This window comes from Oncorhynchus masou, chromosome 16 (genome assembly GCF_036934945.1).
Source record: "Oncorhynchus masou masou isolate Uvic2021 chromosome 16, UVic_Omas_1.1, whole genome shotgun sequence".
NCBI lineage: Eukaryota > Metazoa > Chordata > Actinopteri > Salmoniformes > Salmonidae > Oncorhynchus > Oncorhynchus masou.
This window is the reverse complement of record NC_088227.1, coordinates 7,481,735-7,502,798: the sequence shown is the minus strand read 5'-3', so window position 1 is coordinate 7,502,798 and position 21,064 is coordinate 7,481,735. Positions and strand designations below refer to the sequence as shown.

General features: G+C 50.3%; 1 protein-coding gene across 2 annotated transcripts in view; it reads right to left on the bottom strand.

The window, feature by feature from the left end:
- The window catches only part of LOC135557393 (midasin-like), a 54,504-nt gene that overhangs the window by 14,162 nt on the left and 19,278 nt on the right, over positions 1-21,064 (bottom strand). The window contains exons 24-70 of one of the 2 annotated variants that reach the window (XM_064990616.1): positions 20,846-21,024; positions 20,525-20,733; positions 19,050-19,196; positions 18,815-18,956; positions 18,529-18,663; positions 17,897-18,035; positions 17,561-17,699; positions 17,202-17,332; positions 16,868-17,006; positions 16,623-16,752; positions 16,132-16,389; positions 15,760-15,957; positions 15,320-15,528; positions 14,894-15,016; positions 14,542-14,739; positions 14,309-14,416; positions 13,649-13,837; positions 13,449-13,538; positions 13,007-13,270; positions 12,419-12,686; positions 11,890-12,049; positions 10,925-11,041; positions 10,634-10,842; positions 10,339-10,487; positions 9,915-10,114; positions 9,532-9,761; positions 9,215-9,328; positions 8,909-9,038; positions 8,580-8,686; positions 8,309-8,442; positions 7,999-8,159; positions 7,625-7,745; positions 7,195-7,408; positions 6,860-7,106; positions 6,504-6,627; positions 6,174-6,341; positions 5,668-5,882; positions 5,032-5,437; positions 4,733-4,845; positions 3,940-4,609; positions 3,650-3,811; positions 3,163-3,445; positions 2,467-2,705; positions 1,270-1,365; positions 822-916; positions 480-604; positions 109-270 (exon numbers count right to left, since the gene is read on the bottom strand). In XM_064990616.1, the coding sequence (XP_064846688.1) occupies positions 109-270; positions 480-604; positions 822-916; positions 1,270-1,365; positions 2,467-2,705; positions 3,163-3,445; positions 3,650-3,811; positions 3,940-4,609; positions 4,733-4,845; positions 5,032-5,437; positions 5,668-5,882; positions 6,174-6,341; positions 6,504-6,627; positions 6,860-7,106; positions 7,195-7,408; positions 7,625-7,745; positions 7,999-8,159; positions 8,309-8,442; positions 8,580-8,686; positions 8,909-9,038; positions 9,215-9,328; positions 9,532-9,761; positions 9,915-10,114; positions 10,339-10,487; positions 10,634-10,842; positions 10,925-11,041; positions 11,890-12,049; positions 12,419-12,686; positions 13,007-13,270; positions 13,449-13,538; positions 13,649-13,837; positions 14,309-14,416; positions 14,542-14,739; positions 14,894-15,016; positions 15,320-15,528; positions 15,760-15,957; positions 16,132-16,389; positions 16,623-16,752; positions 16,868-17,006; positions 17,202-17,332; positions 17,561-17,699; positions 17,897-18,035; positions 18,529-18,663; positions 18,815-18,956; positions 19,050-19,196; positions 20,525-20,733; positions 20,846-21,024 (8,546 nt within the window). The remainder of the gene's footprint in view (positions 1-108; positions 271-479; positions 605-821; positions 917-1,269; positions 1,366-2,466; positions 2,706-3,162; positions 3,446-3,649; positions 3,812-3,939; positions 4,610-4,732; positions 4,846-5,031; positions 5,438-5,667; positions 5,883-6,173; positions 6,342-6,503; positions 6,628-6,859; positions 7,107-7,194; positions 7,409-7,624; positions 7,746-7,998; positions 8,160-8,308; positions 8,443-8,579; positions 8,687-8,908; positions 9,039-9,214; positions 9,329-9,531; positions 9,762-9,914; positions 10,115-10,338; positions 10,488-10,633; positions 10,843-10,924; positions 11,042-11,889; positions 12,050-12,418; positions 12,687-13,006; positions 13,271-13,448; positions 13,539-13,648; positions 13,838-14,308; positions 14,417-14,541; positions 14,740-14,893; positions 15,017-15,319; positions 15,529-15,759; positions 15,958-16,131; positions 16,390-16,622; positions 16,753-16,867; positions 17,007-17,201; positions 17,333-17,560; positions 17,700-17,896; positions 18,036-18,528; positions 18,664-18,814; positions 18,957-19,049; positions 19,197-20,524; positions 20,734-20,845; positions 21,025-21,064) is intronic. The other variant, XM_064990617.1, reaches the window with a different exon arrangement.

Below are 21,064 nucleotides of genomic sequence, written 5' to 3'. Positions count from 1 at the left end.
CTACATCTGCATGTTTGAAAAAGGTGAACACCAAGTCAACGGACTTAGCGCAGACTACTGTGTGTCTGTAAAAGTATGCATGCGAGGGGACGCTGGGTTGGGTCCCACCTTGTCCGTGCTGGCTGGGGGCCAGGAGGAGGTGGCAGTGGAAGCTGAGAAGCATGGCCAGCCGTGTGTGGTACTCCCCTAGCGTGGAACCCTCCATGAAGGCCTGCAGCGTGGACGACACCGTGGACAGGGACAGACTCTCCAGAGACAGATCGCCCTCTACTGGAGACAACAGAGGACAGGGAGAGTTAGCTGGCTGATACTCCACTGTTCATTAGGGCAATGGAAAACGGCGTCCAAACATTTTTTTCCCAACGGAAACAAAAAAAAAATGTGTGTTTCTTATTGGACAGGTCCAGGTAGTCCCTTCCTTGTTTTCGTCTGTTTACTTCCGTTCGGTACCATATGAATGTGACCCAACATTTTCATACCTGTGCCGGTGTCCATCCTCTGCTCCTCCAGGTACCTCTCAACCAGCTGGTAGAGGGAGAACCAGTGCTTGGTGGATCTCTCTGTGTGACGCTTCAAGGCGTTGTCCAGACTGCTGGACCAACAGCTGTTGACACGTAGAAAGAAAGTAGAAAGACCTTAAAGTCTAGCGGGTTGTGGGAAACCGGATCCATTTTTCTCCCATAGTGTCAAAATACATCCCAATTGCTCACCACGTCTACACCACAATAACTCTTAACAGAAAATGATATTATACGCATGATGAAGAAGAAAAAAAAGTATCATAACCAGGAGTGTAACCCTGCCTGCCCGCTGTTCCTTACTTGAGCTCCAGTTTGCGCCACTGGATGATGAGGTTAGTGACAGGCTCCAACTCCCTCCTTAGAGAGACCTTGCGGCTGGCGTTGTTCTCCCACTCCTGAGGAGGGCAAAGGGGTGAAGTTAGAACAGGGTTAGGGCCATTGTAGGAAGAGATGGCCCTGCATCCCAAATGGCACCCCATTGCCTTTATAAGGCTACTACTTCTGACTAGGGCTCAGGGAGACATTTGGGGAGTGGGTATGGAGCCCGGTCGGCTCGGGGATTTAACCAGTGACCTTTCGGTTACTGGCCCAACGCTCTTAACAGCTAGGCTACCTGCCGCCGCTGGATAGCCTGGTCACAGGTCTGTTTGTATGGTTCTTGCCAACTCCTATAGTCAGCATAAACATACTGTATCTAGGACTAGGCTAAGAGAGGGAGAATAACAGCAGTAGTGGCAGGAGGACGCACCTGGGCTTTGCTGAGCAGGATCTCCAGGCCGTTGAGGAACTTGGCCAGTGGGCTGGCCAGACTGAAGGCCATGATCCTCTCCATCACCACCGTCAACTGGAACAGAGAGACGGAGACAAGCTCAGCAACACTAAACACCTGAATGCTTACTGACGCTGGTGGCACGATGCATTAACCTACTGTTAGGTTCTTATTTTATCAGAGTAAATAACTCACGGACACTACAGACACTTTAACCAAGTTTAATTCTTCCCAAAAGGGTCGTGACAGCTGTAATTCAGACAACCAGACATTTCTCACCATCACAGGTATGTATGTATGTATGTATGTATGTATGTATGTTATGTATGTATGTTATGTATGTATGTATGTATGTATGTATGTATGTATGTATGTATGTATGTATGTATGTATGTATGTATGTATCTTAAGACACTCCTCTTTCTCTCCAATCCTTACATCTTATGGTTAAACTGGAAGAGGGTAGTAAAACCCATATTACTCCCTTCAGGGGATCTGACCTCAACCTCTCCTTCGCCTAATCCACAGATGTTCATCTGCTTCCCAGCAATCCTTTGATCTCCGTCCACCCAGCACATTCCACAGCCGCTCTGTCTTTCTACAGATCTCACGCCTTTATATACAGTGCCTTGCGAAAGTATTCAACCCCCTTGAACTTTGCGACCTATTGCCACATTTCAGGCTTCAAACATAAAGATATAAAACTGTATTTTTTTGTGAAGAATCAACAACAAGTGGGACACAATCATGAAGTGGAACGACATTTATTGGATATTATAAGTTTGAAATATCCAATAAATGTCGTTCCACTTCATGATTGTGTCCCACTTGTTGTTGATTCTTCACAAAAAAAATACAGTTTTATATCTTTGTTTGAAGCCTGAAATGTGGCAAAAGGTTGCAAAGTTCAAGGGGGCCGAATACTTTCGCAAGGCACTGTACTATGTGTCTGATCTATCGTGTCTTTAATATCTTTAATATCTCACCGTTCAACCGTTCAACATTTCGAATCCAAACCCATGTTAAATTTCTCTCTTGTGAAAGCCTTTGGATTAAGTAACAAGTAATATTCATTTAAAATAGCACTCAACTACTAAGTTCACCAAACCCTTACATGGGGATATGAGATACGAGACACTTTATAAGCCCATAGGTTGGGTCACTCATGGTTCTTACCTGCACTAGGGCAGGGTGCTCGGGCCACTCCTCCAGCCTCTGTCTGACAGCCAGGGCCAGCTGTTCCAGTACAGGCAGACACAGGCGGGCCTCGCTCATGTTGGGCTGCTGGTAGAAGTCATAGGGCCCGTCTGGCTGGAGGGTCAGGCCCTGGGGCCCCGGGGTCCCTTGGACAGTGTTCTGGAGCAGGGCGCTGAGAAGCAGCTGGGTGCCTGTCATCTGCTGGTCCATCTCAGAGTCTGAGGGCCACGCGGGGGAAATACCGATTTAGACAAAGTTGTAAACAGTAGAGTTATGGAAATATTCTAAAGAGAAGAGCAGGACTCAGTTAAATCATAGGATAACATGCCTGTAGGAAGGGCTTAAAAGTCCCGACACCTCTCAATTCTAAAGAGAAGAGCAGGACTCAGTTAAATCAGAGGATAACATGCCTGTAGGAAGGGCTTAAAAGTCCCGACACCTCTCAATTCTAAAGAGAAGAGCAGGACTCAGTTAAATCAGAGGATAACATGCCTGTAGGAAGGGCTTAAAAGTCCCGACACCTCTCAATTCTAAAGAGAAGAGCAGGACTCAGTTAAATCATAGGATAACATGCCTGTAGGAAGGGCTTAAAAGTCCCGACACCTCTCAATTTCAGGTTTTGTGTAATTGTGTAGATATAAATACAGACATGACATGACTAAGTGTCCTACCCACCCATGAGATGGTAGAAGCGTGACATCACAGGGGCTGTGGTCTGATAGGAGGAAACCAGAGCTCGGATGTGATCTCTGCTGTGAATGGCTGGAGCACTGGCCTGGTACCACAGTGATTGGGTGTAGCCCAGACAGAGGCGTTGATGGACCTGTACCACAGTGTTCATACAGGCTGGAGACAGGCAGCCAGCTTCGCTGGGATCTTCGGTCACTTCCTCCTCCTCTGGCTCTCCCCTGTCTGCCGGTCCTTCTAGACTGGGCTGGGCAGTGATGTCAGAAAAGTCCTGAGGAGAGAGAGAGATAAGAGAAAGTGAGAGATGAGAGAAAGAGAGAGCGAGAGACAAAGTGAGAGAGACAGAAGAGAAAGTGAGAGAGAGTTAGAGAGGCAGGTTGTTTATGGTTGCAAAAGTTGACTAGGTGATAGTGAAATGTAACAAACTAAAGAGAGATTACATTGGATCCATTGGCTAGCCCTGACGTGACTGTACCTTGTTAAACTGGGGGAAGCAGCGTCTGAAGTCTCTCTCCTCTTGCTCGTCTTCGCTCAGGCCCGTTCCGTGGAGTCTGCTGCGGTGACGGTACAGACTGGCCTCAAGCTGCTCTTTCTCCCGCGCACGTCTTTCCTGCTCGTCCCACTCGTTCACCAGAGCCTGGACATACCGCATGACAAACAACATGAACACTGGTTGGTCCACCTGACTATCAATGAATAAGATCAACAAAAGCCAATCAAAAAGTTGACATCTAATGCTATCCAATCAAAACGTGTGACGCCCACCTGACAGATGTGTCTGAAGAGTTTGAGTGTGTCCTGGCTGAGCTGGCCTGTGGAGAGGGCGTGACACTGCAGGTACAGTAGAGCGTTCAGGAGTAACGTCCCTGGCTCTGGGACCACGTGATCTGGGTCCGGCTGGGGCAAGAGCTTCCCTAGGCCCCTCAGAACATCCATGCAGCCCCTGGAGCACAGGTAGTCTGCCCTGGCCAGGTAAGAGGGCAGACTGGGGGAGATGGAAGGGAAGGCCAGTAGGCAGGACACCAGCTTGGGCAGGCCAGGAATGGGGGTTAGGGAGGAGTCCACCTGGGATGCCACCAGCCTCATGCCGTGCCGGAGCTGGAGGATGGCGGTCCTCAGGGGCCCCACCACGTCAGGGTACAGCGGGTACTCCTCCACCAGCCTCTGGGCGAAGCGGTGCTGCGATGCCTGCCACACAGCCTCCTCCTTCAGCAAGCTCTGAGTCCCCGACCTGAATTTGGGGCCACTCCCCTGGAGGGCTTTCAGCAGGTGGGAGAGCAGGTCTTCCACAGCGGCCGGCTGGCCGATGCTGCAGAGGTAGTGCTGCAGCTCCTGGAACAGCCTGCCATACTGGGGCTCGTTGGGCCTGCAGGCCTGCTTCCTGGAGAGCTCTGCTATCTGCTCCTTCACCTGCTGCATACGGATCCACAGGTACCTGCGGACACAGAGACAATGACGTTTAAAAAGACCCCATCTGGTAAAAACCAGTCAACCAGAACATATATTGCCATGGTGTCTGTGGACACGTTGAGTTCCGATACTGTGGACGGTTGTTCACCTGATGCGAGGATGCTGGAAGCCGTCGGTGGTGCTGCTCTCCTCCAGCTCAGCTCCGGTCAGCAGCTGAGAGGACAGACTGCGTCCTCGCCACTCCTCCTGCAGCAAAGCCAGCTGGGAAAGAGAAGAAAGGGGCTCTGTCAACGTCACATAATAGGGGAAGAGAATGACCCTCAACTCCAATGTTAAAACAAGACCAGAGAAATAATATCTCCTGTCATTACTACCCTATACAAGGTTGAATTCAGAGACTGCTGGATTCAACTGGATTCAGAGACTGCTGCATTGACAGTGGCCCACCTCCTCCTGGGCGTAGTCCAGCTTGTAGGCCCTCTTCACGGCCGGGTCGAAGATGGTCTGTGGGGTCCAGGTCTTGATCTGCAGCAGGCCCATGTTGACCCAGAAGACCCCGGAGCGGACCAGCTGGCTGAAGCCCTGGACGCGGATGGAGCCCTGGACCCTGTTCTGGACAAACTGCTGCAGGCAGGTGAGGAGGGCGTCCAGCAGGCCTTCGGGGAGCAGATTGGGGGGCAGGAAGTCCCTGAGGGCGGTCTGGACCTCCTGGGCAGCTACCAGAGGGTCCTGGTCCTCCACCAGGCTCTCGCAGGTCTCGGTGTAGCCCTCCTGCAGCCCCGGGGGGAGCAGCTCTGAAAGGGCCTGTAGCTGCCTGCGCAGCACCACGCCCTGCAGCCGCAGGTCAGTTCTCCTGAGAGAACCAACAAAGAGAGGATGAGGCAGAGATAATCTAGCCGAGTCAAATGGATATTAGTAGTAGGCCTTGTAGATATGCACCAAAACCATAGATTGTGTGCACCACTCTTGATATAGGTAGGGTAAGGGCTAGGTAAGGGTAAGGGTAGGTCGGCGTTCTATGTCGTATGCGGTGATTCCTCTCTATAAGCCTGGGGTGCGCGTGTCTTTCTCCAGCGCGTGTACCTGAACTCGGCCAGGGCCGGGACAGCCATGTTGTTCCACAGCACGGCGGTGACGTCTTGGAGCTGCTCGGTCCTCTCCCTCCACTCCCCCAGGGTGACCCGGGACGAGGACAGGAGGGACGTCCCCGTGGGGTCCCAACGTCCCCCTGTCTCGCTGCTGCTAAGAACCCCTAACATGCACCTGGACCACACTGCTTTGCTCAGCATGTCAGGACCCTAGAGGTGACGCAAGGAGAGTGAATGCCTCATTTATGGAAAACTCCAATTCAATTAAATAATTAACTAACCAGCCGGCTCTGTATGTGGTACAACTGAGGTTAAGGAGTAAGAAGGTTAAGAAGTAACATATTGGAATCGGAATGGCAGGAAATGGAATTCAATTCAGTGATGTAAATGGGTCCAAATCCTGATGCACAAATCAAACCAACATCATTGACATCAACACACATTGAGATTGTTTTGGCAAGCTGTGAGCCTCTCTAATATCCTACATGTTACATTAGCTACCATTTTATCAGGTCCCAGAGGTGACTTGGATGATATCATCTGGCCCTCAGGACACAGGGGGTCCCACTTCAGCCAGCGCTCGGGGTCAGCGGTCACACTGCTGCTCCACAGGGCCGACAGGGCCTCCGACAGCAGATCACACCACACAAATTGCAGCTCCTCCACAGGCTGGGAGGGGAAATGCAGGCAGGCACAACAGTCAACAACACATGACACAAAACCACTTCTTCTGTTCTGTTTGAGGCACAGGTACAGGGATGTCCTCTTGAAGGACAATACAACAACATGATAAATCAATTACACTGAGGGTAAACTGGTTGAACCACTGACCCGGTCACTGCTGAGGAGGAACCAGAGGGGCTGGAGCTGGGTGACGTTCATGGGGGTGGACTGGAGACAGAAGCGCAGGTGTTGGGAGACCTCGCGACGCAGGCTGTCCTCTGACTCCCTGTCCCTGTGGGCAAAAGTAAACACAGGTTAGTTATCGATACAACTACATGGCACGACAAACATATTTTTGATGGCATTATTGCTGCTTGTGTGTGAGGTGTCTAATATGCCAAAGATGACACTTTTCAAATGCCTCATACTTTCAGGCATGATTCTAAATCTGATTCAGTAAAGGGAGACAAGTCCTCCGTCCGTCATGAAGTTCCTCCATTGACCCAGTTTGGCCGTTCCCTTACCCCTGTGTGAGAGCCAGCTGCAGCAGGTCGGTGCTGAGCCTGAGCTGGTTGAGGACGGCCAGCTCCTCCATGAGAGGCCAGAGCTGGGCCCTGCGGCTGAGCTGCTGTAGCACCTCTCTACAGGGAGGCGCGCTGTCCCCCTGGTCCCCCGCGTCATGCACGGAGGAGGGGCGTACCTCCAGAAGGCCGCACGAGGTCATGTGATCCTGCTGCTGCTGGACGCATGACACCAGCCTCTCCAGGACACCTGGATAGAATGGAATAATGAATAGTTACACAGATGCAAACACACACAGATCGACACATAGACACTTCACTCTGCAGCACCAGGTTACCGGAGTTCTGGGGCTCTAGCTGGTTGTTGGCTAGCAGGACCAGGCCCCAGGCTTCTAGCAGTCTTTCCTTGGTGTCCAGGCCCAGAGCGGCTCCCTGCAGGCGGACCAGCTCCTGTCTCCACAGGGAGGCTGTGTTGTCCAGCCTCAGGTCGCCCACGTCCAGGGCCCTGCTCAGGACCCTCAGCTGGGAAGCACACTCAGCCACAGACTCCAGCTATGGGAGATGGAGACAGCTTCATGTCACATGGACGATCTCCATGAACTCTACCCGATGAAGGTGTCTGACAAATACCGTTATGTTTTAACTTGTAAAATAAATCAGAGATTTTTCAACTTCAGTTAGCACCTCTATTCCACTTGAGTGCCAATAACAGTTAGGGCTGTGTAAAGGTGTTTGTCAGAGTGGATTGAAAGCTCTCTTCCTCTGTACCTTGAATGGAAGGGGTTTCCCCAGGGTCTTCTGGATCCCCTTCAGGGCGGTGGCCACAGTAACAGAGGTGGACAGGACGGTCTGGATGGCAGCCGACACCGTCTGGAGCTCCTGCTGACCACTGGAACAGCAGGGCAGCACAGGGCAGTTGTCAGTCATTACATTGCAGCCAGAAAACACAAAGTCTGCCTCCACAAATTGCCTATGTTAGTACGCTGACTCCGGTCAAGTGTAGTGAACGATGTAGGAAATAGGTGACGTGACAACTTTTTCTGTCAAGTCAAAGTGTTTGATTCTAAATGTCCAGAAAGTCCGTCGGAGGATTCGAAACTCCTGGGTAAAAAAAGAAAGAAAGAAAGGAAGACGTCACTCACTCATGGGTGCCATCTCCCAGTAGCAGCTGTGGCAGCCGGAGGATCAGGTGTTTCTGCACCCACTGCCAGTGTAGCGAGAGGACCGACACTCCCTGGGAGTCGGCAGGCAGCGAGTTGCACACCTGCCAGAACCGGTCTCTCCACTGCAGCAGCTGCAGGATCTGTGGACACCATAGATCCTGTTAATTACCATCGTTCTATTTCATTCCGTGGTGGACACACACACACACACACACACAGGTTGACGACGGTTGCTGAACGAGAGCAACTAAAACGCAACTGCAATGACTACGACGGTATTACGACGAACCTCGAACATGAGGTGGTCAGATATGTAGGGCTGTCCAGTCTGCACGGCCTGCAGTGTGAAGGTGTCCCACAGGTCAAAGAAGGAGCGCAGGTGCATCAACACTGGGTGAGGCAGACGACCAATGTCCACCGTCCCTTTAACGGTCAAAACAAAACTCCATCAATATTAAAACTCATATTTCCACAGTCCCCCCCCCAATTCCCATATACTTGACCGAGGACTTCCCCTGGGTTTTGTTCAACATGGCGTACTGTCCAGACGAATGCTGTACCTTTGGAGAAAGCAGTGGCCAGCCTCAACGCGCTGTTGTGTGCTGATGTCTTGATAGCACAGCTCCCCACCGCAGCCCTCTCCTCTCTGTCCGTCAACAGTATGATCCTGTTAGGACGCACATCACACCCAGGTTACTCAGCAACCACAGCCCCCGGTGTAAACCCAGTCACTAAACGTCCAGACGACCGGACGGAGGGTTGAATCCCAAATGGCTCCCTATATGTGAAAGGCACTAGTTTTGACCAGAGCCCAATATGCCCTGGTCCAAAAAAATCTGTGCACTACATAGGGAATAGGGTCCAATATGGGACACAGCCGGACACATACCTGTTGGCCACTGCGTTGAGAGCCTCCATGAACTCCATGTACCTCTCCTCGTCCTCAAAGTTGCACGTGTTGGCCAGAATGTCCAGGTACTGCTTGTTCCAACGCATGTCCACCAGAATCCTGTAGTCATCTAACAAGAACAGACGTGACCATTAACGTCAATTGTGCAAATTTGTGAAAAGGGATTGTTTTGATGCGAGTTATGGTATGTAAGATCTGTGCAAAAGAGCTGGAGGGTTGGGAGTTTTTTTTTTGTACAATCGGTATCTAACGTATACATTGAGGAATTGAGTTTGTTTAGCCTACCTGTGCTGTGTGGTTGCAGCAGCTCAGTGAGGCACTTCCCCTTCACAGTCAGCTTGCTGCTGAACATGGCCTTCAGAGCTCTGTTCCCTGCCTCCAGCTGCACCAGTGCCACCTCTGAAACAACAAACGGATCTCAGTCCTTCAGAGTAACCTGCACCACAGACAGACGGCTACAAAGCTCCACTGACCACAGAGTAGTCCCCTTGACACAAGCAGTAACATACACCAAACGCACACCCCTGGTAGGCAGCAACAAAGCTCCATAAAGGATTGTTTTGTTTAACTAAGGAATAATGGCGTGAGTGGAGCTCTCCTACCAGGCGCGTGCTTGTAGCTCTTGGCTAGGCTGGAGAGCCAGGCGGTGCGGAGCATCCAGTCGGAGTGCGAGGCCCTTTCGATGAGCAGCCTGACGGCGGTGGGTAGCAGGCGTAGGGCATCACCGTCCTCCACCAGGTCCACCACGCCGCCGGAGAACACCAGACCCTCGTGCAGCGCTGTCCCGCTCTGAAGCGCCCTCTGGAGGTCACACAGGCTGAGCGGACGGCTCCTGGTGACACACGTCAATCCAAAAGGTTTGCATTATAGCGACAATAAGACCCGGTAAAACTCTGGGGCCTACTTCTAATCTGTTTCTCCAGGCCTCTGATCATATGATCAGTAAAAACTCCTGGCACCCCGACCTGTGACCTACGAGTCTCACCTCTTGCCCTGCATGCTGAGCGTGTTGAGGCAGAAGGAGAGGACCTGTCCGTCGCGGAGGACCGAGGAGAAGCAGGAGTCCTCTGTGGATAGCAGGGCGGAGGGGAAGCCGTCGGGCCACACCCCGGCACACAGCAGCCCGCTGCCCCAGTCCTCTGTGTCCAGGATGGACAGGCGACGCTCAACCACCTCCTGGGCTTGCTGGAACAACACAGAGCAGGGGACAAAACATGTAAAGCTTATAAGTATGATAGAATATAAATGTAGGAGAATAAAAGTCGTATTGGACAGTGGGATGTCACTACGTAGATCTAGACTGGTCGCCGGGGTATCCTACATCACAGAGTAACAGGGAGAGGCTGATTGGCTGAGGGTGAGAGTTTCATACGGTGGTCTATAATAGACAAGGTGGTGTTGGTTGGTACCTGTTGGCTGGCATTGGTGCGCTGGCAGAGGGAGTAAGCCTCACCACAGGCGTGCTGTAGGGCACTGGGCAGGTCCACCCCTCTCTGCAGCTGGCAGGACAGCAGGGCTGCAGCGTGGAGCAGGGAGGAAACGCATGACGCAGGGGAGTCTGGGTGGACAGAGAGATTCGGATCAGATGACTCCTCCTACGGATACCTTTGATTTGGAAGAAACGAGCAACGTGCCAACCCCAGCTGATATCTAACTGATATCCTCCATCTTTCGGAGAGGTTTCTCGCAGTGCCCAGGGCTTACCCCAGATGCTAGCTTTGATGTCGGTGTGTATCTCGATCAGCAGGTCAGACACACAGTCTCCGGTCACCCCGGCGGTGTGGAGTACAGTCTTCAGGTCCAGCGTGTCCCAGCAGACCCCCTCGTGTTCCCCTGGGATGTAGATCTCCACCCCTCGGTTCCTCATGGCTCTGGAGATCGCTCCATGAACTGGGTCCATGGTCAGGAACAACCTAAAGGAGATGGGGAGACGTGATGAGTTGAGACCGGACTGTCCAAACAGAGTGTGTGTGTGTGTAACCTTTTGTATTGTACCTGAAGTTGGGGTGTGGGGTGATGGAGGGGGTGGTTCCGTCGATGACCCCGCGCTCGTTGATGGTCAGACAGCCGCCGGGCTCCAGCAGGGCATTCAGACGGTCCAACACAGAGGGACTTAACACAAACAGAAAGACAACAGCCATTTACCATCTACAACACACTCTGGTGGCATCCTGCATCAGACCAAGGGTCAACTCAAACCAAGGGTCAACTCAAACCAAGGGTCAACACAAACCAAGGGTCAACACAAACCAAGGGTCAACACAAACCAAGGGTCAACTCAAACCAAGGGTCAACACAAACCAAGGGTCAACACAAACCAAGGGTCAACTCAAACCAAGGGTCAACTCAAACCAAGGGTCAACACAAACCAAGGGTCAACACAAACCAAGAGTCAACACAAACCAAGGGTCAACACAAACCAAGAGTCAACACAAACCAAGGGTCAACACAAACCAAGAGTCAACACAAACCAAGGGTCAACACAAACCAAGGGTCAACTCAAACCAAGGATCAACACAAACCAAGGATCAACTCAAACCAAGGGTCAACACAAACCAAGGATCAACTCAAACCAAGGGTCAACACAAACCAAGGGTCAACACAAACCAAGGGTCAACTCAAACCAAGGGTCAACACAAACCAAGGGTCAACTCAAACCAAGGATCAACACAAACCAAGGATCAACTCAAACCAAGGGTCAACACAAACCAAGGATCAACACAAACCAAGGGTCAACTCAAACCAAGGATCAACACAAACCAAGGATCAACTCAAACCAAGGGTCAACACAAACCAAGGATCAACTCAAACCAAGGGTCAACTCAAACCAAGGGTCAACACAAACCAAGGATCAACTCAAACCAAGGGTCAACTCAAACCAAGGGGTTCAGGAACTCCCTGTAAATATAACAGTATCTTTTCCTTCAATGTGATCATTTCAGATGCAGGCCATTTCTCACCTGCAGAAGTTGACGTTGTCCATGAGCAGCCAATCCCCAGCCTGCAGGGCCTGCACCAGCATGCCGTCCAGCCACTCGAAGCCTCCGTTACTCCAGCCGTCCTGCAGCTGGGCCAGACGCTCCTTCAGCAGGGTGAAGTCCATCTGCAGCTTGGACATGTCTGGAGAGAGAGGGTGGGGACACAGAACAGAGTTTACACTACTCAACCAGAGTTTATCACATGAAGACGGGTAGATAATTTCCTCGAGCAACGATATGTGCCGTGAGCAAAATGCTATGGTGAGTTTCCCCACAGCCCCTGTGTACAACGACCCAGTGTACAACGACCCAGTGTACAACGACCCAGTGTCGTCCTTCTTTACTACTTGCGTCAAACATTTCATTAATCAACTACTCAGTCATCATGATAATGATCGTCTGTTCCAGAGGGAGCTGCCTGGTTCTGACATGACCTGGAGGGAGATGCACTTGTCCCTTCCTGCCCGTTTGTGTTCTTCAATCAAAATAAAGTGCACAAATATACCGGTACCTGTGAACACCTTGAGTTTGGTGTTGAGCTTCTGCAGCAGGAGGATGATGACCTCCAGTTTGTTGAGCGCCTCCGAGGTCACCGCCCCACCGGTCCTCTCCAGCCCCTCCTCCTTCAGCCAGCGGTAGAACAGGCTCCAGGTCTTCAACAGGAACTCGGTGTCCTGCACCCCGGCCCCGTCCAGCGACATCAGGCCCCGCCGCGTCACCATGGCGACGATGTAGTCCACGTTCTCCAGCACTTGCTGCCAGGGCCGCACGATGTCCACCTGGAAAGAGAACGGACCCAACTCGGCACTCCGGGAAGGAAAACGGAAGCCGACCCGACCCGTGCTGCAATCCCAACTCAACCAACACTATAACTCAACACTCAATACTAAGAGCTCACAAACTCTACAAAGAACTTGGCCCTACAAAGAAGCGTGTATAGTGTGCGTGTTTGACTAAATTGCAGTCGGACTGCACGGAATCACTGATCTACAAATCACCTTGTGTTCCTAATTACTACTCATTAGGTGTCTTGATCACATAATCTGCTCATCGCCTTGCTTAAACGGATCCTCTCAAAAGTCTCTCTGTGATTGGCTACCTGCTCGAACCCTCCCAGCAGCTCGGTGGTGTCCATGGCGCTGTTCATGGCCATGACGCGGAGGCGGTGTCCGGTGAGCAGGGCCAGGAGGCGCACCAGGCTGGTCTTCCCGCTGGCCGTGGGGCCCACCAGCATCGCCATCCAGCCCATCTCCACACACTTCATCAGGGACTCCAGGGGCCGCAGCGCCTGGTGGGTGATGGACAGAGGAGGGTCCAGGGCCACAGGTGCACCTCCGCTACGCTGGAGCACAGAGAAGCCCACCTGGACGAGAGGGAGAGAGGCGGGGGACAGAGAAGAAGGGCCAATTCACTGTCTCGATAATTAGCTCTGAATGACACCATTTTATCAGTACAATCAAAACATTTCTTGATAATACCTTTCAATAATAATATTAATATCTTTCAACCGAAAATTGGATGGAGTTTGCAACATGACTGACCTGCAGATTGAGTGGAGTGATGTGGAATTGTCTTGATCCGGTGTAGGGCTCGAAGTCCTCACCAAACACCTTCCTGAACACAGACAGCACCTGAAGACGCAAAACACGTCAAGTGATAGAAAATAAATAAAAAAGGAAGTTTGAACACAAACCCACTGAGTAAAGGTTCTACAGATGTACAGGAGTTGTAGTCTACATACCTGGGCTTTGTCTGCCTCGGTCCTCATCCTATCAGCGTACACCAACCCCACATGCTGACCCGGGTTGAAGAACCCTGGCGATTGGTCGGCCTGCATCAGCTGACACCAGCGGAACATGTCACGCAGGTTGAACTCCCAGGGGCCTCCTCTCTGACCCCACTTCCTCTCCACAGACACCTCATGGACCAGCTGTGAGAAAATAAGAATGCAATACAACTCAGTCCATTAAAAACAGAAATCTTTTTTAGGGGAACAGAGTTAAGGAATATGAGTGGCTAGACAAAATGGCGTTTAAGACAGCCAAAAAAGGATTAGGAGAAATATGGTGGCCAACTAAGAAATGGGGCGGGGCCTCAGTCATTTCATGACATTACAGGTGGAAAAGACAAAAACAGAATTGATTCTCTCTCAAACAAGTCCTCAACATAAATCAGAAGGACTATCGTGACCGATTTGACAAGGACAACGTGTTTTTTGGTCACTTTGCACTAAATGGCACTAAATGTGAGGAACATCGGCCGCAGCTCTACAGGCTGGCGGGCATTGTCCTTGGCTGTGAGGTCAAATATGTCACCTCCCCAACGGTCACAGAGAGCCAGAAAAACAAAACGTTGAAAAGGGCTGAAGGGGGAGTCAGTGTAACAGGACTGCTCTACCTACCCGGTTGTTGAACTGCACCATTTTAGAGATGATCTTATTATCAATGTTCGGGAAGATGGAGTCTCCTATGAATTCCATGTCGTCACTGGTCAGGTGATCCACAAACACCTGAGAAAACAGGTGAAATGTCTGTTGATTTTCCCCCCAAATGACTCAAATATATTCAAATCAACCATAATATTTATTCAACGTATCATTACATATATCTAAAACACTGGCTCTTAATCACTTACCTGCGTGAATCTGTTGAGGAAGGATTTGGGCAGGCCCTTGCGCCCCCCTCCTTGAGTGAAGGGGTTCTGGCAGCCAAAGATCTTGGTCTTCTGGTGTTGTACCTGGAAGCTCATGCCCAGCTCTGGAATGTAGATCTCAGCACGGTGGTCAAAGCAGGCGTTTAACCCCTCCAGGACCGACTGTGATGCCAAGTTCAACTACACAGAAAAATAGACGTGTTCATAAAATCGCATTCTTCTCCGAAACATCTAATTTATATCACCTAAAACAACACAAATTCAAGTAAGTTTATACAAATGTCTATTTGCTGGGGAGTTAATAAAAAATAAAAAACAGTGAGAGCCCCCCCACCTCATCCAGGACAATCCAGTGTCCAGACTTCAGTCCAGCCAGGAGAGGGCCATCCCGCCATGCAAACTCTCCCCCTTTTCCTCCCTCCACAGGCAGGTCGGTCCCAAACAGGTCTGTCACATCCTGTCCAGAAAGGATATGACATCGTACATAGGTTTTAAAAGTGCTTCCACTTGTCCTTTACTGTGTTGTTAATTCCTTGCTCATTTAATTCCACAATCTTGTGAATTTATACCAGTACAACGATACAACAACAACATGTACCTGAAGTTGAAGGTTCAGAAATGACATAATAATACTATATAGTACACACATATACAAAATATGAATCCAGAAACTTTCAAGTAACATTTGAAATTGGCATAATAGTAAAGCCTTCTATATTAACACAAGAGCCCCAGTGAAAGTTAGTGTACAGTGTCTTACAGTCTGCTCAGAGAGGTTGATCCTGACCAGGTGGTTCCCAGAAGCCTTTGCCAGGGCGGCCACCAGGCTGGTCTTGCCCACTCCAGGGGAACCCTCCAGCAGCACGGGTCTCTGCAGCTTCAGGGCCCGTAGGAGCCTCTGGGCGTTGACCGCTGTGGTGCCTGCGGCTATGGCATAGTCAGTCAGGCTCCTGCTTTCCCTCTCCGGGCCTGATCAGAATCAAAGGACGAAAAAAAAAAACGGATGGAAAAAGGAAACAAATCGATGAAAAAAGGTTCAACACATTCAACACCAACGACACAAACTGAAGGATGTTTTTTTTTACAAAAACAGATCCATTAAACCACACGCTCCAGTCTTGCTTCCTATGGCACCCTATATAGTGTACCACTTTTGACCAATGGGCCCATGCTCTCGTCTAGGATCAAAGCGTCCCACACCTGAGGGGATGTAGAAGGGGTCGATGCCAAAGAAGTCGTCCCCCCAATGGGGCTCCCTGGACAGGCTGGTGTCGTAGACCCTCAGCGCGTCTAGCATCTCCTGGTCCAGCTTGGTGATCCCAGCCAGTTTGGTACTCAGGAAGCTCAGACAGGCCCTGCGCGCCACCAGGGCGTTCTCCGCAGCAGACGCCGTGGTCCCTGTGACACCATAGGAGGGGTCGCGTGATTAAACGATTCTAGTAGTTACTAAGCCTCTCACAACAGCAGCCAGCGTCTTCCACGTGCTGTGTATTCTAGCCACACATAAGCAAAACAGATCATTTGCTGTTGTAATCCCACACACCAACAACAGTCTGTGTCTCAGTGTCTGACCTGAGCCGATGCCGTCCACGTAGACCAGGCACGCTGCGTGGATGAAGGCAGTGACCGTGTCCAGCCGGAGGTCCCACTCGGCCTCCTCCTCGCCCTCTTCCCCCATGGTCATGAAGCCGTCGGCGTCGCGCTCACACACCAGGTTGAGGAAGTTGACCCAGGACAGGATGTCCCTGACGCTGACCACGCAGCGCCGCCCAAAGTCCTGGTTGGTCAGCCAGTCGATGAAGTCCAGCATGAGCTCGGCGATGTGTCCTCCTGGGTTGGGGGTCAAAGGGTCACGGTGAGAGATGGCCACAAAAAGGAAGTAAAATGGATATTGAAAGTACTGGTGCCAAATTAACACAGAGGGTGCAACACATTTGAAGCAAAGCACGACCAAAACTGGAGAAGACTATATAAAATGTGCAGTCAGACTATTCTAGACTATCAAATGCTACTCCTAGATGAATAGCTGTATTATGTCTGTGGCGTGTGGAGGAGAGGAGTACCTTGGTGGTCGCTATCGTCCAATGAGAGGCCAGTCCTCAGGTTGTGCTGGATGATCTGCACCAGGTCACTGCGGCTGTTACTCTGGGGGCACCAGATCTCCGTGAACCTGTTCCTCAGCGCAGGTGAGAGCTGGACACACGCAGAGAAATGTTAACAAGTTGGACTGATCATCCACCTAACAAACAAACGTGCTTGTGGTCCTTTAGAGACAGAGTTAGAAAATAATAGAATATAGACTGTTCACCTCCTTCTTCCCGAAGTCTCCCCCAGGGTTCATTGTGGCTACCAGGCGGAAGTTCTGCCCTGCTGCAATCACCTCCACGTCATCGTCATCGTCACTTCCCTTCTCTGCCAGCACAAGAGACTTCTCCGTCTCTAGGACACTGAGCCAATCAGAGAGCAGGGTCAGAGCTTAGAGGTCAATGCCGTCTAATGAAGTGCTATACGCTAATTCTCGTGAGGAAGTGGCCCTATTCCCATATCCACACTAGCATTCCATTTAGAATGAAGTCATGTATCGGGGAAGGATCCTAAGTCGTATACCAGTGCCAATATTGGAGCATAGTCAGGGTGTGTACCTGTTGAGTCTCTCCAACACAGAGTCGTCAGCCAGGGAGATCTCGTCCATGAGGAACACCCCTCCCTCTCGCATGGCCAGGACCAGGGGCCCGTCGTGCCACTCAAACAACCTGCCGTCCTCAGCGTCCGCCTGTACCAACGCACAACGACGGGAGGGGATCAGTGGGACTGCATTATCTGTTGCATTATCATTTGTGACTGCATGATCTTTACCCATACAGCATCATTTTATTGAATTTATTGTTTGACCTCAGTAAGATAAAAATGCCTTATGAAGAGTTTATGACGGCTCCATTAAGACTTATACGCTCATAGTTCCATTTAGATTGTGCCCAATATCAGTGTGGTATCCATCTACCTGCTGTGTCCCAGTGTGTCTGACAGGACGCAGGCCGCCCAGGAAGTCAGACGTCTCCATGTGCAGGTGACAGTTGAGGGAGAAGAACTTCTGTCCAGCCAGCGCAGCAAAGAGCTGGCAGATGGTGGTCTTACCGCACCTGGAGGGGGGGGAACGTACGTTCTAACTGATCTGTCATTCTGGAGGCTAATACTTTAATGTAGTGGCTTCCGGGTAAGTAGACACAGAGATTTGTCATTCTGTAGGTACTACTGAGCCGTTCACTTTACCATGTTCGCTTTGGAAATTATATTTCTAATTCAAAATGGACAATCAGGGACTCCGTATGAATCGTACCCAGTGTCTCCAACCAATAGAACAGACTCCCCGAAGCGCAGGGCCCGTCCCACCAGCACGGCCAGTCTCCTCATCCCCCGCGTCCACACCACGTGACGGAACTCCTCGGGCACTCCCGCGATGCTGTCCACGGACGGACCTGCCAATCACAATAACCCAGATTAATTCTTTGGACACGCTGACCTATAAAAATGGCCGGGCTAAACTTGATGGAAATCATTTGAGTACGTTACGCAAAGGGAGGTGCGTAATGTCATTCCAGTTGAGACGGACAACGCCACGTGACATACATTCCATCCACTTCACACTCAATATTCATGTTCACACACTATTGTCCCCAAATAATGGACAACAGTGACACCTCGTGTTCTCAACATCTGAAGTACATATTGAGTACGTACAACCGCGGGTAATCTGTGGTTACTCTTACATTGAATGTCCTGTGAGTGCATTGTATTGAACATTCTCCACACCACATTCTGCACTTTTGACATTATAGCTTTAGTCGAATGCTTTCCTGTGTCGTTGACACTCTCCTCCAATAGGAATTGTCTGTGAACGAACAGGGTCATGCACTCAGTTGGGTTGTAGTTCAATTGTTGTCTGTGTGAACCAGGCTCTGCTCCACTCACTAAACTGCGTGGTGAGCTGCTCCTCTGAGAACAGGTTGTCAGGGTTCAACGTCCTCTTGAAGTGTTTCTCCAGGATAGACTGGATGGTAGCGGCCTCCTCTGGCTTCCTCACTCGCCCAGCCAGCAGCATGAACCCTGGGAGAGAGAGAGACAGGGTTTGATTACATTATATGAAGTGGATGTCATCGACACAATCAAATAAAAAAAGATATTTAAAAAAAAGAGCACGGAAAAAGCAAGAGACAAAAAAACAAAAATGTGCCTTTTGCGTAAGATACCAAGTTACCATCATCAGCTAAATGCTGCAGCCAATCGCGAGAGGCGTCCGTCTGCTCCTCCAGCCGATAGCGGTCAGCCCAGCGGAACAGATCTCTCAGGGTGATGAAGCCATGTTTCCCAGCAAACACTGTGGATCCCCTGCGAAGAGACTACACACACACACACACACACAACAGCATTAACTTACCGCCCAAAGCAATGAGTTAGCATGTGAAAGGGAGGCTCAAATATGTGACACTCACCTGGAGATCCTGCATGACCTTGACCAGCTTGGAGCAGTAGGACGGAGGAAGGCTACATCTCTGCTGGAGGATGGTCTCTAGCTCGTCACTGGGCAACTCGTCAAAGTGAAGCTCCACAAAACGATTCCTGAAGGCCCTGGACAGCACCTGACGGGGGTTAAGATTACATTGCAATCGATGAGACTCGGCCTGTCAAACTACACCGCAGAGTTTGTTTCTGACACTTATTTTTATTTTTTTTAGATTTCACCCAGTCTTACATCATTCGGACTAAAATATCATGTTTCAATAATGATTTAGTCTAGTTATTCCATGTGCACAAACATACATAACCTTGTCCAACCAATACTTTTCTGCATAACATTCTATTCTCTTCCCAACAGAAGAAATAATGACTAACATATATAAGAATGATATATTCAGCTTAGATACCGCACATCACATACAAAACAAACAGGGACACACAGAAGCGCAGAGTGAGAGCAAGTGTGTCCCCTGAGTCACCAACAGTCGGTCGAGTCACGAGTCCCCATCTCTGAAGTCCAAGTCCCAGTGCTCGAGTCCTGGACCAAGTGCTCAACATAAAGTGATTTACCCAGTCAGATATAGTGAATTGGCTCGAGGGATTTAGTCAATACATTTCTTGTTATCCCTTTTCCTTTCTTTCTGTGTAGGCTACTGGTCATGTTACCAGGGCCACGTTCTTTGCAAAATCCCATGAATAGAGCCAAAGTTGTTCCGTATTCAACATGTCAGAAAGAAATATGCTACCTGAACATTCCAAAACGTTGCGTCCTGCTGAACGCGCCTTGGGTTGTTAGGTATTCCTAGCTAATGAGGTAACAAGACTGAACCGGGCGTAGCCTAAACAAATGGTTAACGTTCCGAGTCCGCTAGTAGCCTAGTTTTCAGAATGGCCCACGATATGCTTTATGAACGATAGAAGGACTAAAAAAGAAAAGTAGCGCCGGTATTATGAGTCATATCTTTTGAATGGTAAGGACGAGAATCAAGATGTTTTCTCTGAGGAACAGAGGGAGATTTGGCTGCATATCCTGGCTATGAAATTCAGTGGGGAAAGTGGGAGGGTTACAAGACTACAAATTCAAAGACCGCCTACTTTTCTATACTCAAGGGAGGGAAACACAGAGCTACACTGTTGTTTTACTATTAAACTCAATGCTGATATCGGTTTTGAATTTTGTAAAGCAGCTTGTGTTTCTTAACCCGGCAAAGGGTAGTTAACTAGAAGGCTGGCGGTGACTGGTTAGCTACGGGGAAGCAAGACAGTCGCCTGGCGATGTGTATAATCGGAATGAATGAAATTAACACTGCTACCACTATCACGCTCTGGCTCTCTTAAGGGAGAGATAACATCGTACTCAGTGAGAAAATCTGTGTGCCTTCTTGAAATAACCAAACTACACTATTCCAATTGAATCTTAATATCCCACTATGGCCTGAGTGACGCGTACCTTTCTGCCTCCGTAGAAACCAGGAGGATTCTGGGTAGCGAACAGCATGAATCGGGGGTGAGCTTTGACCACCTCCTGTGTCTCTGCGACAAACAGCTCCCTGTTGTCGTCCAGCAGTCTGTTCAGGGCCTCCAGCACGTCTGTAGGGGCCAAGTTCAACTCATCTAAAATGATCCAGTAGCCCTTTCTCATGGCGTCAATCAGAACGCCTATAGGGGAAGAATACACAGAGGCACAAGACATGACACCGTACTCATGAACAGAGTGTTTACTACAGGCCGTGTGAGACACTGCAGGGCTACAGTGTAGAACTGGCCGTACCCTCTTTGAAGACCAGCTGGCCCCTGCCGCCAGAGGAGTAGCAGCCGATGTACTCCTGGATGTCTGTGTGCTCGTGGTTGTTGATCCGCACACACTGGTTCCCCGTGGCGGCTGCTATCCACCTGACCAGGCTGGTCTTGCCCACCGAGGTCTCTCCTTGGATCAGGACCGGGTGGCTCCTGAAGGACAAACAGAAATACATAAACACAACACTTTCTA